The sequence below is a fragment of the Pteronotus mesoamericanus genome, unplaced genomic scaffold, assembly GCF_021234165.1.
Source record: "Pteronotus mesoamericanus isolate MK-2021 breed Mesoamerican mustached bat unplaced genomic scaffold, CSHL_Meso_final contig_41, whole genome shotgun sequence".
Taxonomy (NCBI): Eukaryota; Metazoa; Chordata; class Mammalia; order Chiroptera; family Mormoopidae; genus Pteronotus; species Pteronotus mesoamericanus.
In genome coordinates this window covers 9,210,187-9,223,874 of record NW_026555152.1, presented here as the reverse complement: position 1 = coordinate 9,223,874, position 13,688 = coordinate 9,210,187, and the positions used below count along the sequence as shown (strand labels likewise).

The 13,688-nt window shown below is 47.6% G+C and overlaps 1 protein-coding gene across 1 annotated transcript in view; it reads right to left on the bottom strand.

Annotated features, from left to right (window-relative positions):
- CACNA1C (calcium voltage-gated channel subunit alpha1 C) overlaps positions 1–13,688 on the bottom strand; it is a 603,963-nt gene that overhangs the window by 134,815 nt on the left and 455,460 nt on the right. The window contains exon 10 of the mRNA XM_054577199.1: positions 6,476–6,566. Within this exon, the coding sequence (XP_054433174.1) occupies positions 6,476–6,566 (91 nt within the window). The remainder of the gene's footprint in view (positions 1–6,475; positions 6,567–13,688) is intronic.

Genomic DNA, 13,688 nt, shown 5'->3' with positions numbered 1-13,688 from the left:
ATGGAGACAGCAGTAGAGAGACTAAGAGATGCTGAGAGAAAACAGGAACAGGGACTTGGGAGGCAGCTGCTGCGAGCCTGTGTCATCCCAGCTCAGCACAAAGTGAGCTCTGTCGCATAGCAAGAAAACAACCCCTCTCATTGTTTTTTATTAAAAAAAATTAAACCAGAAGATGTGACAGGTGGTAAAGCCATCGAGCATGAGATAATTATATCTCTGGGGCACTGAGAATCTGAGCCAAGTGCCTTTACTGCTCGGAACCGTTAGCTAATAACCTTTTCCCGCCTCCAAAGACTGCCTGCCAGGGCTGGAGGGTTTAATCACATGTTAACAAAGCGTGTGGGAGGAGGACGGGGAGCTAGGGCAGCATTTTATTTAGAGCCACAGTTTAATGGGGAAACAAATGTTTTCCAGGTGTTAATTGGGTGGTGGGGGGGGTGGGGTCAGGGTGCTCCGCTCTGCAGCAGGGCCGTGCTGAGCATGGCACCTTCCGGGTCTGCCCTGGGCTTGCTCTGGGGCAGTTCACACTGCGGACTATGAACATAAGCCAATGTGGATGATCATGATCTCTGTGACTCTGTCTGCAGAGCCTGGCCCGGCCCCTCTCAGAAATGATAAATGCAAATTGGATAACTAAGCAAAGGCCTGGCCAGGCCTTCTCTCAGAAATGTCTCAATGACTCTCTCTGAGGGGCCCTACAGGTGGACCACTGGCCCTTCCCCATGAGGCTCTCTCTCTCAGTCCAGGTGAGTCATAAGAAAAGTCAGTCCTTTAAAATCACCACATGAGGAAACTGAAATCTGCATGTTCATATCTCCCAAGGAAATGACTCTGCTAGGTGGGCACAGGGAAGGATCAGGGTGAAGGTGACTGAAATGAGGACCAGGGCTGAGTTTAAGTGTCATCATCAGCTATGGGCCCTTATTGGGCATTATGGCACGTTCTAAAGAGGAGGAAATGGAGCAGAACTTCCTTTTCCACTTAGTTACAAGTCCTGATGTATAACCCTGGATATCACCCTTGAAGACTGATTTTTGTTGTTGTTGCTAGTCTCAGGGGATTGTGAGCTTAATTTTAGGCTTTCTGAGTCCAAAACATTCATCCCTTTTTTAAGTACCATATTACTTAAGCATCCCTACTTGAGAAGGGCGGTGGGGGTGGGGGGGTGTTGAAGTGGCACGTGTCTGGAGGCAAAGGAAAACCCAAGTCCTTGGAGAGCTGAGGTTAGAAGTCTTGTAAAGCTCAAGTGCCTGATTCTTCATTCTCCCTGTACAGGAATTTCACTTCATTAAAACAGAGGACCCCATTGCTCTCTAGCATTTTACCTCCTGGGAGGCAACCACCAGCTCAGGGTTTGGAAAGCTGGTCATGTTGGTCCCTTGTGTGAGTCAGCAAGCTGCGGAGCAGGTGGGCGCCTTGTGTCATGGCACCGCTCCGCACCCGGGGCTCTTCCACACATGGTAAGTGCTTCCTCCGGCTGAACAGCCGAGGCTTCCAGCTTCTGCAAACCCCAGTGGGGCAGGCACAGCTTGCTCAGGCTTATAGGCTTTTCTCTTCATTATTCTATTCTATTCTATTCTATTCTATTCTATTCTATTCTATTCTATTCTATTCTATTCTATTCTACTTTCTCAATAAATGTGTTCTTAAAGAGCAGGGAGGTGGAGAAAGTTAGTGTTTAACACATAAGAGCATCAGAATAGTTCCACTGGGTTGGACTTGGACTTCACCCAATCCAATATATTTTCTCTGCCCAGGCCTCCAGGACAAATTTTCTAGGAAACCATGATTTTCTTTGATATTAAGGTTCAAAATTAGAGAAAAACCCGAAACTTTTTTGCTTTGCTTAGTTATTCAATTTGCATTTATCATTATTTGACAAATATTTGAACTTCTTGGGAGCTATTTATATGTTCAGCTTCTCTCCCCTTCCTAGAGGAATGAGCACTGCCTGTTTATTACCTGCTATGGAAAGTAGCATTTGCGTGAATTGTCCCAATCTGCCTTTAACATAAATCAGGTGGCATCGAAGTCACCGTCCAGGTTGACACGTGTCTGACTAAACCTCCTAGACTCCACAACGGCAACACCACCCCCAGCTGTTATTGCTAGAAGGTCAAACCCAGGCCCCTGACATTGCAGAAGACTGCTTCAGCTACTAGGTGCTGACTCAGTTGTTCCACATCTCTGGCCAGAGTCTCCCCCATCATCCCTCCTGCTCCTTTACCGAACCCAGTCGTCTTCACTGGGGCTTCCCAATCACTCACACTCTGCCCGGGCTCGCAGGCCAATGCCAGACCTGACTTCCAGTTCTCAGCCTGGCCTCACGGTCACGTTCGTGTTGCCCTCCACGCCACACAGGCTCCCATGCTCCCTGGGCCTTCTGTTGGGCCTACTTGGCAAACCCCAACCTGGTTCACACCACTGTCTGTTTTTAGTGCTTCCAGGCGACAGAGCCTGCCAAAAAAGTATGTTGAATTGTTCTGCAGGCTGACTCCACATTCACGGTATCAGTCTCCAGTGTGGCTTCAGCACTGCTCAGCAATCTGTGGCTTCACTAGTTTGGTGACTCACTAGTTTGAATCTCCTGTACTGTCTGTCCTTCAGGTTCCTAGGACAGCTAAGCCTCGCTTTCTGTGATGAGATGGCAGATCATGTGGTGTGACTCCCATCATGGACTCTTTTCAGCAGAGCCTGTTTCTGATTCTGTCTTCTTCAGAGAACTGTAGGCTCTGAGAGCTGAGAAGGACCCTTACGTACCACCTGGATCTATGGTTTGCAATTTATCAAGTGATAGAATGCTTTACTCATATGAAATCTTACATGGAAGCCCAATGTGTAAAAGAGGTGAAAATGGTCTCCTTCGGTAGCTGCCCCATGGGTGGTTCCAAGAGCCCTAGGCCTCCGCGGAGAGCACCTTCCTTTCCCGGAGCACCAGACTGAGAGAGGGAATGCAAGTCCTTTGGAGGATTGATCAGCACTAGACATTAGGACTCCTCATGCCAGGCCTCTTTTTCCATTTCCAATTAGTCCCAGAGGTAAAGGAGCGCCTTCTTCCTGTGTGATTCCAGAGCCTCAAACTCTGTCCTTGAAGTCAGCTCCCCTGCTTCTTAAGCAGTTTCATCCCCCAGAAGCCCTCATTTCCATTCCGGAGCCTTTGCACAGACTTCTTTTTTGCCTTACAGATCACCCCAGTCTTTACTCTGATGAAAGCAAGCCTCTTCTTTCCATGCTCCTATTTGCCTCTCTCCCTCCTGTGGCCCCGCTTGTGCTGGCTCATTCCCACACCCTCTCCTTAGCTGTGACTCCAGCTCCTACTGCCAAGTCTTTAGCGTACAGCTCCAGACCACACAGAGCCCAGCCCCTCTGCTCCGTCTTTGCCCAGGACTGCAGCCTGAGCCAGCATCATCTCCCATCTTGGTGGCTGCTCTGAGGCTGCTTCCCTGGGAGCCTGCTTCCCTCCTGATCTCATTCCTTCTCATTCTTTTAAGTTCAAAGTGATCCACCGAGAATGCAAAATGAACTGAATCAACCAGCTCCACATTCCATTACTTCTTAGAGTCCTATGACAAGACCAAGATCGTCAAGGGCTCTTCCAGGCCCTGCTCCGCCTCCAACCTTGGCTCCCCAGCCTCCACTCATGTCACACTGGCCAAACTGGCCTTCTCTCCATTCTTCTGCTCAAGGGCCTTGAAACGCAGCTGCCTCTGATTGGAACATTCTTCCTTACTCTTCACCTCTGTGATGTAGGCTCAACCCTTCAGTTCCCAGCTGAAGTTTTATTTCTTCATAGGAATAAACCTGCCAGTCCTAAACTGCCAGTCTAAACCAGGTCCCTCCCTGGGTCATTAACCCCACATTACAGTTACTTTTTCTTCTTAACACTCACCCCAATTTTAATGACTTATTTACTTATGAATGACAGTTTCACACCAGACTGTGAGCTCTAGTGTGGGTGTCAATTTGCTCTGCTGCTACGGCACCTCCTTGGCCTAGCTCCAAGCTGGGCACACGACTGACCGAGTATACAAACAGAGAGCTGTGTCTTGAAATTCTTCCTCCTGTGGTTTCCAAGTGAGTGCTGCTGCCAGTTCCCCTGGACCTCTTTGCCTCTTTCATTTACTTGTTCTGATTCTTACTTCTGTGTGTCCGTGTCCCTCCATTACTCTGTGAACAAGCCTTGTTCTATGACCTCATGAATAGTTGTTATACTGACACCCTCAAACATGGGACTCCATCTCTGCTCACAGCTGGACCTTGGGCCTTAACGGCTTGCTGTGTGATCCCTGCAAGTCCCTCGGGTCAGCCCTGCCTCAGCTGGCATTTCAGCAAGCTTATGTTCTGCCTCCAAACTTTGATGGCTCCTCCTTCTGCATCACCTGTCTTCCCACCTGTCTCCTGCCCCCAAATATCACATTGTAGTTCCTTTCTCTCTTCCTGCCCGCCTCAGGAACCATCTTCATCCTGGCCTCTCACTTCATATAAATCCTTACCTGGACCCAGACCTCATCTTACTTACCACTCACCTAGCCTTGCACTGTCTCCTCACCACACACCCACGCTCAGCCCCCAGCCTGTTCCCCTGCTGCCTCTCCCACCAGGAATGGTGGCCGTCTCATCCCATCATTGTCTGTGCGGTGGGGCAGGTGGTGGGTGGGAGATGGGCAAAGACCATAATTTATTAAGCAGACATTGTAATTCTGGCACTGTGACCACGTATCTTACATGTACAGTGCAGGTCTATAAATGTGGACATTCATGGGAATAATGGGGGCCATTTCCACAGAGCCCTTGGAGCCTGCAGAGTGTGTCCTCAAGCAATGACAGACACATGAGAGAGACTGCCAGCTTCTCTCTGTGGGGCACAATCACATTCTTCCAACAGAGCCTCCTGCTCTCCTGAAACGCACTCTCCAGCAACGTCCTTCCTGGTGCCAGCTCCCCAGTCCCTCCTGGTCTGTGACTTGAGCCATGCCCAAAAGCTAGAGGTGCAGGGTCCTCAATCATTTTCTCTCCAACCCTCCTTGGGGTCAGGATCACAGAAAGGCCTAGAACGTACAGACTCTTAAGGCCTGTTATCTGCGTGTCCCTAGTGTAGCTGACTGGGGCCCACTTTAGAAACTCAATTGCTTGTTTTGTGTGGTTCCAAAAGAAGAGAAGGGAAATAAGGCTTGGACTGCTCCTTCAAATGTAATTAGCTCTGTATTTTAACAACATTTGACAATAACTGCCTCCCGACAATGCTGAGAAACCTGCAGTGCAGACTCCCTGGTGCCACTGTCAGAGTGAGTGATTCTGAAGGCCTGCGAACCCTGGAAACAGAGGTTGCAAGAGCTGGTCCGTTCCTAAGTCATGATTCCCTTCTCCTTTGCTCGGAGGCCATTCTTAAGGCTGGCGTGCTTATGTTTAGACTCAGCTAGCCTTTTAAAAAGGGTTAGGTTTGCCCAGACTGTGGAGTCATTTCGGAGAGGAAGGGTGAGATAAGATGCTGTTCTTCTGATGGAATGATTTAGAAACTCATTTTATTTGAGACTGGTCCTTCTCAGAGCCTGCTCTTTGCAGTGCCTTTTGGTGTCCGGGTGAGTTTACAGTTCTCATGCTTCCAAAAGTGGAACCTGATTTGTCCAGGAGGAGGCCCCATGCTCTAGGTTTATTTTTAGCAGGTAGACCATCCCCCACCCACCGTTGTGTTGTTGTTGTTTTGTTTTTTTCTTTTAGGGGAACATTTCCCAGGGACTGACTGCTCATTTCCATTTTCAAGGCTGAACTAAGCTAGCTGATTGTGATAACCCATGTGTGGACTGTTGCTCCTCATGCCTGGCTCCATCCCAGGCCCAAGTCAGCTCATCAAAGCCAGGGCCTGGGAAAGGAAAGTCTTGACCATCTGGACTGGGCCTTATGTTAGAGGAGTCAGCAGAGTCTCAGCTAGGCACAGGTGAATTTGTTAACTCAGGTTTGCATTTCAGGCACCTGCTTCCATTCACCGGATGGATAACTTAGAGATGCAGGTAAGAACCAACATGTTTATCATCTTCTAGTGTATTTTCTTATTTCTTTGCCTTCCCTCCAGATAACTTTTATCAGAATGGAAAGGGCGGTTAGCAGGACCCAGGCGCCCTATCACAGCCATCTCTTGTGAAAGGAGGTGGGAGGGGCTGGGAAGAAAAAAGCTTCAGAGCCACCCTCAACCCCACACACATACTCTCTGTATTTCTCTGCTATGATAGAAAGGGGCTCAAGATCCAAGGGCTGGAGCCTCACAATTGAGGAGCAATCTCAATTTAAGAGCCACTACCACTACCTAGAGGCTGTGGTCACCTCAGCACCCTCCGCCCCCCACACAGGGTTCTGTTCCTTGCTGCGCTCTGAACTCTGCCCACCCCAGTGAGGAGCCACCCCATTATGACTTCAGGAGCAGCTTCCCTGCCCGTGCCCCCAGGAAAGCCCAGGCCCCGGGCTCGCCGTGCCTACTCACGCCAGCCTGGCCCCACAGTTTTCTCCTTCGATGTCACCACCAGCCACGTTCTCAGTGTTGACAGACTCCGTCTCACTTGTGGGCATGCTCACTGCAAGAATCAAAGGGATGCAGAACAAGGCATGAGAGCAGGGAGAAGATGGGGAGAGAAGAGCATTAGTCTGTAGTACACCCAATCCCAGGAGGAGCGCTGTTGGGAGGAGGGGAGCCAGCAGCACCTGCTGGTGAGGGGTAGGGGTGCTGCTGGGAGCAGGCTGAGGCCCTGACACTTCCCTGGCCAGGGGCGGGGTTTCTGTGAGTGAGTGACATGCCGGCTGCTCATCTAGGGTAAGCTGTGCTATGGCGGGCACTCTAAACTACTGGGACGTGGAAGAAAAACTGTTGATAAGATCATTTACCTTATAGGAGCCATCCTGAGAACACTCACCATTGAACCCTTCTTTACCCTCAACTCTCTGCCCTCAGAGAGGATGTACGAGCTTTTCCATTTGTATCTAATACTTGCCATAAAAAGGAGAGCTTTCCCAAAAACATTTTATTTCCCTTATTTGTTCTACCCACCAATTCTAAGGTGCTCCATTCCCAAACTGAGAGGCCAGCTCATTTGTAGAAAGGGCATTTCTGCTGCCTGCATGAACTACGAACCAGATTTGGAGGAAGGCCTTTCCTGATGTGCACATGGGGGCCTAGGTCTGTTATGTCTAGGACAGGGCCTGACTGAGAGAGCTCGAGCAGAATCAGGCACTGAGGTTCAAACTAGCACTGCAGGCCTCAGGAGGGGAGAATCCATCCAACCAGGTTTACGTGTGGCTTGAAGATAGACTTCAGGGATGCAATCTCCCCTTCCAGCAACCTTGAGATGCCTGCCTCAACAGGCTGACTTGGGAATGAAGCACCTACTTCTACTAGTGCCAACCCTCCCATCCATCTCCCGTGTCTACCCAAGGTGGCAGGGGCTGCGTTTCCAGACCAGCAAGAGTTTTTTCCTTGGAACCCATCTGAAGGCTTAGAAGAAGCCATTTCTTTTATTGTTGTTTTTTGATTTCAAATAAAAATTTAACTCAAGAGAATTCTTTTCCACCCTTTTAATATGACACATCAAAGAGTTCCTTATTTGCGCCAACCCTTGTTCACTAGGGTAGCCATCCCAAGCATGGGTCCTGGTTCAACTCTCCTTGCCGAACACAACTCCTTGTGTGGAGAGAAATCAATAGCCCACAGCAGCCAAAGAACCTGCAGTTAGTGAGGGTGTGGCATCAGATGATGTGGGACAGGTCCCCATGGAGCCACCACAGCCCAGGGAAAGACTTCTGCTGGATAATGTTTCTGAATGGGGATTTTTCCCAGTTTTGTCTCTTGTGGATGAACACAAGATGGGCAGGTGAGAGGACTCATTTCAAGAACAGTGAAGATACAAAGAGAAAGCCCATGACTTATCCTGTGTTTGACTGTCATATATGAGAGACCTCTCCACCTTAGGACTCATTTTCAACAAAGTCGGGTAACAGGAAATCTAGATGCCATTTTAAAGATGTCTAGAGCTGGATGGGACTTTAGATGTTACCTAGATCTACCTTGTCCCTTTCACCTCACAGGACAGGAAGGTGAGGTCTAGGAAGGGGCAGATGCCAAAGTCAGTGTTTGGGACTTGGTCTGGAGCAGAGTGTCAGGAATCTCTGCACCAGTCTCAGCCAGACTGTCTCTGTGCTGACCGATCCCTTTCTCTGAACTCTAGGACAAATGAGGTTCTTAAAGCTGAATCAGGCTGGAGGAACCTCACTGCAGCAAGGCGAACAGCCAAAGGACAGTGTTGAATATTACAGCATTTATATTCTCTTTGAAGCCTAAAGTTTGAGGGAGGTGATGAGCAAGACATGACCTTAGGGATGGTTTTAGTACTGGGAGCTGGGCAGATGGACTTGCAGAGCTTTCCAGAATTCCTTAGTCCATGCCCATTCATGAATAAGTAATATAACAGAAGGGTCTTCAGTCTTCAATCCATCTCTCTCCAGCCATTTCTGACCAGAGGCTCCTTTAACTCTTCAGGCATCATTATTTAAAGAGCCTGGCTATACACAAAAAGCTATCTCACTTTGTGACACTTTCCTCTCAGAGAGCCCCTTAGGTGTGGAGTAGTGAGATGGAGGTGGTGCTAGGCATGGAAAGACAACCAAATTAGGAGTAGGCAGGCCTGGGCATTAGGAACGACCCTATTGCCTTCTAAATCAAGGCACTGCCTGTACCAGTACCAAATTGGCATTTACAGTGACCTTAATCTTGGCTGGCACCAACCAAAGAGAAGATTCCATCATGGAATAGCTGTTGATTATCGTATCTTTTGACTTTATACATACAAAGAGATGACAAGGCAGGGGCTGTGAGTGAGACACATTGCTATCCCCTCACAAAAACACACACATATACACACACACACACACACACATATACACATAACCACTGCATCACAAGCCATCAAGAAAAATACCCTCCCATCCAGTCTAGCAGAGAGGAACACATATTCACACACACAGAGCACAGGGGAACATTACCATGGGTTTCTGTGGAGTGACTAAACCAAGCAAACTTCCCTTTCTTCTGATCAAGCAAGCCTGCTGGAGCTCCTCCTTTCACAGACAAGATGGTCATTTTCAAGAACCAGGAACAAGACATCAACAGAGAGCATGCAGTCAGCCACGGGCAAAAGAAAGAAACAAAGAACTCAGCTTTCACGTAGAACATCCATTTTCATCTCGAAAAATAAACTAAAAAATTGTAAAAATGCAATACGCAAAACAAGTAAGAAAACATAATAAAATAGAACCAAAACCCCACATCACATGAACCAGTGACACAAAACAAATGATGGACACCTGGGAGAAGGAATTACTCCAGCAGAGGCTTTGCTCTACACTGGTCTATCTCGTTAGTGGCTTTGAGACAGGGCTTCCTAGGAGGGACCATCCCGCATCCCCGCTGCATCCTTTGGGAGATGCCCTCTTGCAGGCTCCCATGGGGTAACTGCTAAACTCAAACTACAGCTTTGGTGTCCCCTTTCGCCCCACCCAGCAACCAGGGGACTGGACCTCTTCCTCCCCTGTAGGGGATTCACTTACAGGTGGAAAACGACGGTCGATCTACTTGTCCCTTTGTCCAATTCAATTATTCAATTCATTCAGTAAAGGCCTACTAAGTGCCTCACGCCTGACCACATCACCAACATATATGTATCTGTTTCTAAAAGGTTTAAACAGGCAAACAAGTTGCTCAATAGCTTGTCGGTGGGTGGTCTTTTGAGGAGGTTTGTAATATAAAAAAGAATCCTGCACGCTTCTCTCAGGCCTGGGCTGCAGCAGAAGGGGTGGGGGAGATGCTGGTGAGACTGTAAAGACACTGACTGTTGCAAGTGGACGAGGGGGAGTTCAGTTTCTGCCATGGACTTTGAGTTCTGGATATCAAATGCTTTAACAAATCCCCGAGAAAGAGAATTTTCCCACTCCCAGATAGAACTGGCATCAACTCTGCCCCCAGCAGCCCCGTGGGGGTTGCTGGCATAAGTGGGGAGTCAGGCACAGTCACAGCTGGTGAGTGAGGTGGGAAGTCTCCTACTGCTCATGAACAGAAGCATGTGCCCGATCAGGAATGGGTAGGTGGTCCCCTCAGTTCCAGCAAAAGGCATAAAGAAAGGTCAGTTGAAGCTTTAGATGCTTCTTTACCTCATCCTTCCCCTCTGGACCTTGGATGATGTCCAATGAACATCCTTGAATGCTGCTTGTTAGTGAGAATACTGAAGACTGGCTTATAACAGAAAACAGTGAGGCTTATTTTTAACCTATGTAAAGGGCCATTTCCCAAACACACATTTTAAAAGACAAAACTTGGAATAAGCAGCAACTTCACAACCAGGAACATTTTTTTTTCACTTCTGAAAAATCCTACTTGAGAAAAAGCACTGAGAGTTAGGAGCTGAAATGCATGGCTTGGCTCAAATTTGCCTTCCAGAAAAGAAGATATGTCTCAGTTTAGAATGGTAACGGTCACTCAAGTGAACATCTCATGAGGGGCCTTCTATTCAGAGGGGTGAACACTAGGCTGCCAGTCACCAAGTTTCTGATCGCATAGTTGTCTGGCGGGAGGCAGGGCGGGGGGCGGGGAGGGGGGACAGGGAGCCCTGACCAGTGATGAAAAGCGAGAAACATTGTGACCTGCTATACAGAAGCATTATCTAACTTTTGGCTTTTACATTGATATTCTGCCATCTTGTTCAACTTCAGAAATAACTGCAGGATAACTTTAAAAACAATAGAAAGGGCTTGATAAAATCATTGAATCTGAACAGGGCTTATCTTTCCTGTGGGCAGAGCTGGCAACCACCTGCAGGGAAAGTGATTTGAAGAGCATCTAAATCATCTCTCTTGATAGTGGGCAGCAAGCTCCACTAGATCTGCTCTTTTGGATGAAGTTATATGAAGGTTCCTTGCTGAAATGAATAAGTGAATAAGATGAAGAGGCAGTTGTGTTCCTATAACTAAGGGATTAGACAGCAGGATTATAGCTGATTCTTTAAGGGACTTGTTACCCTAGAGAGATGAACTTGGATTCCTTCTTGAAAACTGGGTGCCCAAACAGTTGAGAGTTGAGAATTATAAATGCTGGGTACTAAGTCTGGGGATGAGATGGACAGTCTGACTCTCCCTTGGGACACTCAGATGTTGAACTGGATGTAAATCAAGGCAGAAAGAAGGCAAAGAACCTAGGTGCCCGGAGGCACCGCTCCTCTACAGGCAGCCCGCTAGATGCTCTGAGAAGGGAAGCTTGAAGCCTGCTCATCTGCAGCAAATGTGGTAATAATACACCCTCTGTGGAATTAAATGTGCCTCATTGAATGGATTTAGGAAGAAGAACATGGAGGAGGACCACATGAGACAAAGCTAGTTTTCTGACTTTCTAACTTCATTGTTACTAGGTACCATGGATCAAATCTGGGTCTCAGGGTTCTCCTGTCCCTTGGCTTCTACTGAGAAGATTCCAAAAGGAAATGAGATTTTCATGAAACAGTAATTAACAGCTGCCATTGCAGGGGGTGAATAACATAATTACCTATTTAGTAATATCACCAATGGCCACAATGAATAGTTTAGACTTCATCTTGGCAACAACTGATTACATCTTGAATTAATGTCATCTTTCCCCCAAACATCTACTCTTGGTGGCAACTCTTGCTTCCATGGTGCTTACTAGGACAATTTCTGTGTCTCAGGGGAGGTGCACAGTCCTTTGTCTCACAGTGACCAATGCCTCCCCTGACCTACTTGGCGAACAGTTGTGTGGATACTTAGGGGGATTCTAATAAGCCACATCTGACACGAGATAATCTCCTGAGACTGGAAATCACAAGAATTTTACTGGGAGAGGAGCACTAGATCTAAGTTGCTTTGAAGATGGATGTTTCCTGGTATGTCTGGGTTTGTAGACCCTCCAAGGGTTTATTCACTAAAATTTAGGAACCCTCCATTAAATGTCAGGCACTGCTTGGAAAACATGGCTGTACAGATCAGCTGGCAAGCCCTTCTGCAGCTGTGGGCAACAGAGAAAGGATAAGCCCACAGCACACAATCCTCTAGGAAACCAGTGATTATCTCTAGTCAGGTCCTCATGGTGCTTAAAACAAATCTCTAAGTGGTCTGCTCCAGGCTGTTCCAGTATGTTAACACTCACGTTCCCCATAAACAGAAATTAGATCTCATTTAGACAACATGGTGTAAATATGGTATACCATGTGTGCCCAAAGATGGCCAAGCTCACATGAATGAAAAATGACTTCAGAAGGGGCCAAGGTTTGAGAGTAAGAGCAGCTTCAGTATAGATAGAGACAAAGAAAGTCACTAAGGTTACTTAACAATCAACCCACAATGGAAACTGGATACAAAATCTTCTTAGGTATTCCACCCTTTACTCTCTCTTTCCTCCTCCTTTCCTCCCTCCCATCCATGAGGCCGAAGGAGACATGTGGAGAACCATCCACTTATAAAATATCTGGCCTTGCTTCTTGAGGTTTTCCGTCTCAGATCTTTTTATGCATTGTAATTGACTGAGTGATGCTAGAGCAAAACTCCACTGAGGGAATGTGGAATGAACTTGGGGAGAGATGGAGGAAATCTGCCTACTTCTGAAATCTTGGGTCACTCAAAACAGCTTTGACTTTGTGATGGGGATGGGACTTTGTAGTGCTCTGTTTGTCTGGCAGCAAAAATGGCTGGCTTCTCTTGAAATATGCAGTCTTCACTTTGGAACTTAGCTGGTGGCCTCATTAGTGAGGGCAGAGAACTCATCAACTGCTGTCAATCTTTCGTCTCCTCTTGTTGGAAGAGGGTTGGAGCATCAGGGCCAGCTACCCCAGGCAGTAGAGGAAGGCATTTTCCACGCACCCTGCACTTCTCCAGTGGTGTGGAGTGTAAGATAGAGCTGATGGGCTCAATCCTGGGTCAGCCAGCCTGCTGGGACCCGCTGCCCAGGCACCTCAGCACTCCTTTGAAGGACTACTTTGCCATTTGCTGCCAGATGCCCATTTTATTGTCTTTTTTTCCCTATAATAAGTATTCATTTTCTCAAAGTACTAATCAGAGATATGGCTGACAAGCAAAAGTATTCCTAATTTCCTACTGTTCTGACTCTAATCTGGAATCTAAAACTCCCTGCAATTTGGACCCATCCCATCTGTGATGGCTAAAGGTGTCCCCTCAGAAGCTGAAGTCCTAACTCCTATACCGCAGAGTTGTATTTGGAGATAGTGTCTTTAAAGAGGTAATTAAATTAACATGAGATCATGAGGTTGGGCTCTAATTCAGTATGACTGGTGTCCTAAACAGAGGGAAAAATTTGGACAAAGCCACTGACAGAGGGAAGACAACGTGAAGACACAGGGAGAAGACGGCAGTCTACAAGCTGTGGAGACAGACCTGGGGCTCGTCCTTCCCTCAGGGCCCTCAGAAGGAAACAACCCTGCTGACACCTTGACCTTGGACTTGCTGTTTTTCTGTTGTTAGGGTGGCTCTAGCTGATTAAAACGTTATCAGTTCATCCTTATTTCCAGTTACTGCTGGCAGAAGCTCTCCACTCAAGTCAGGCTGCCCTGCTCACTGTCCCTTGAATGTGCTGTCTTTATTCCAACTTGTGAGCTTTTATATCTATGATGTCCTATATCACATCCTCTTCT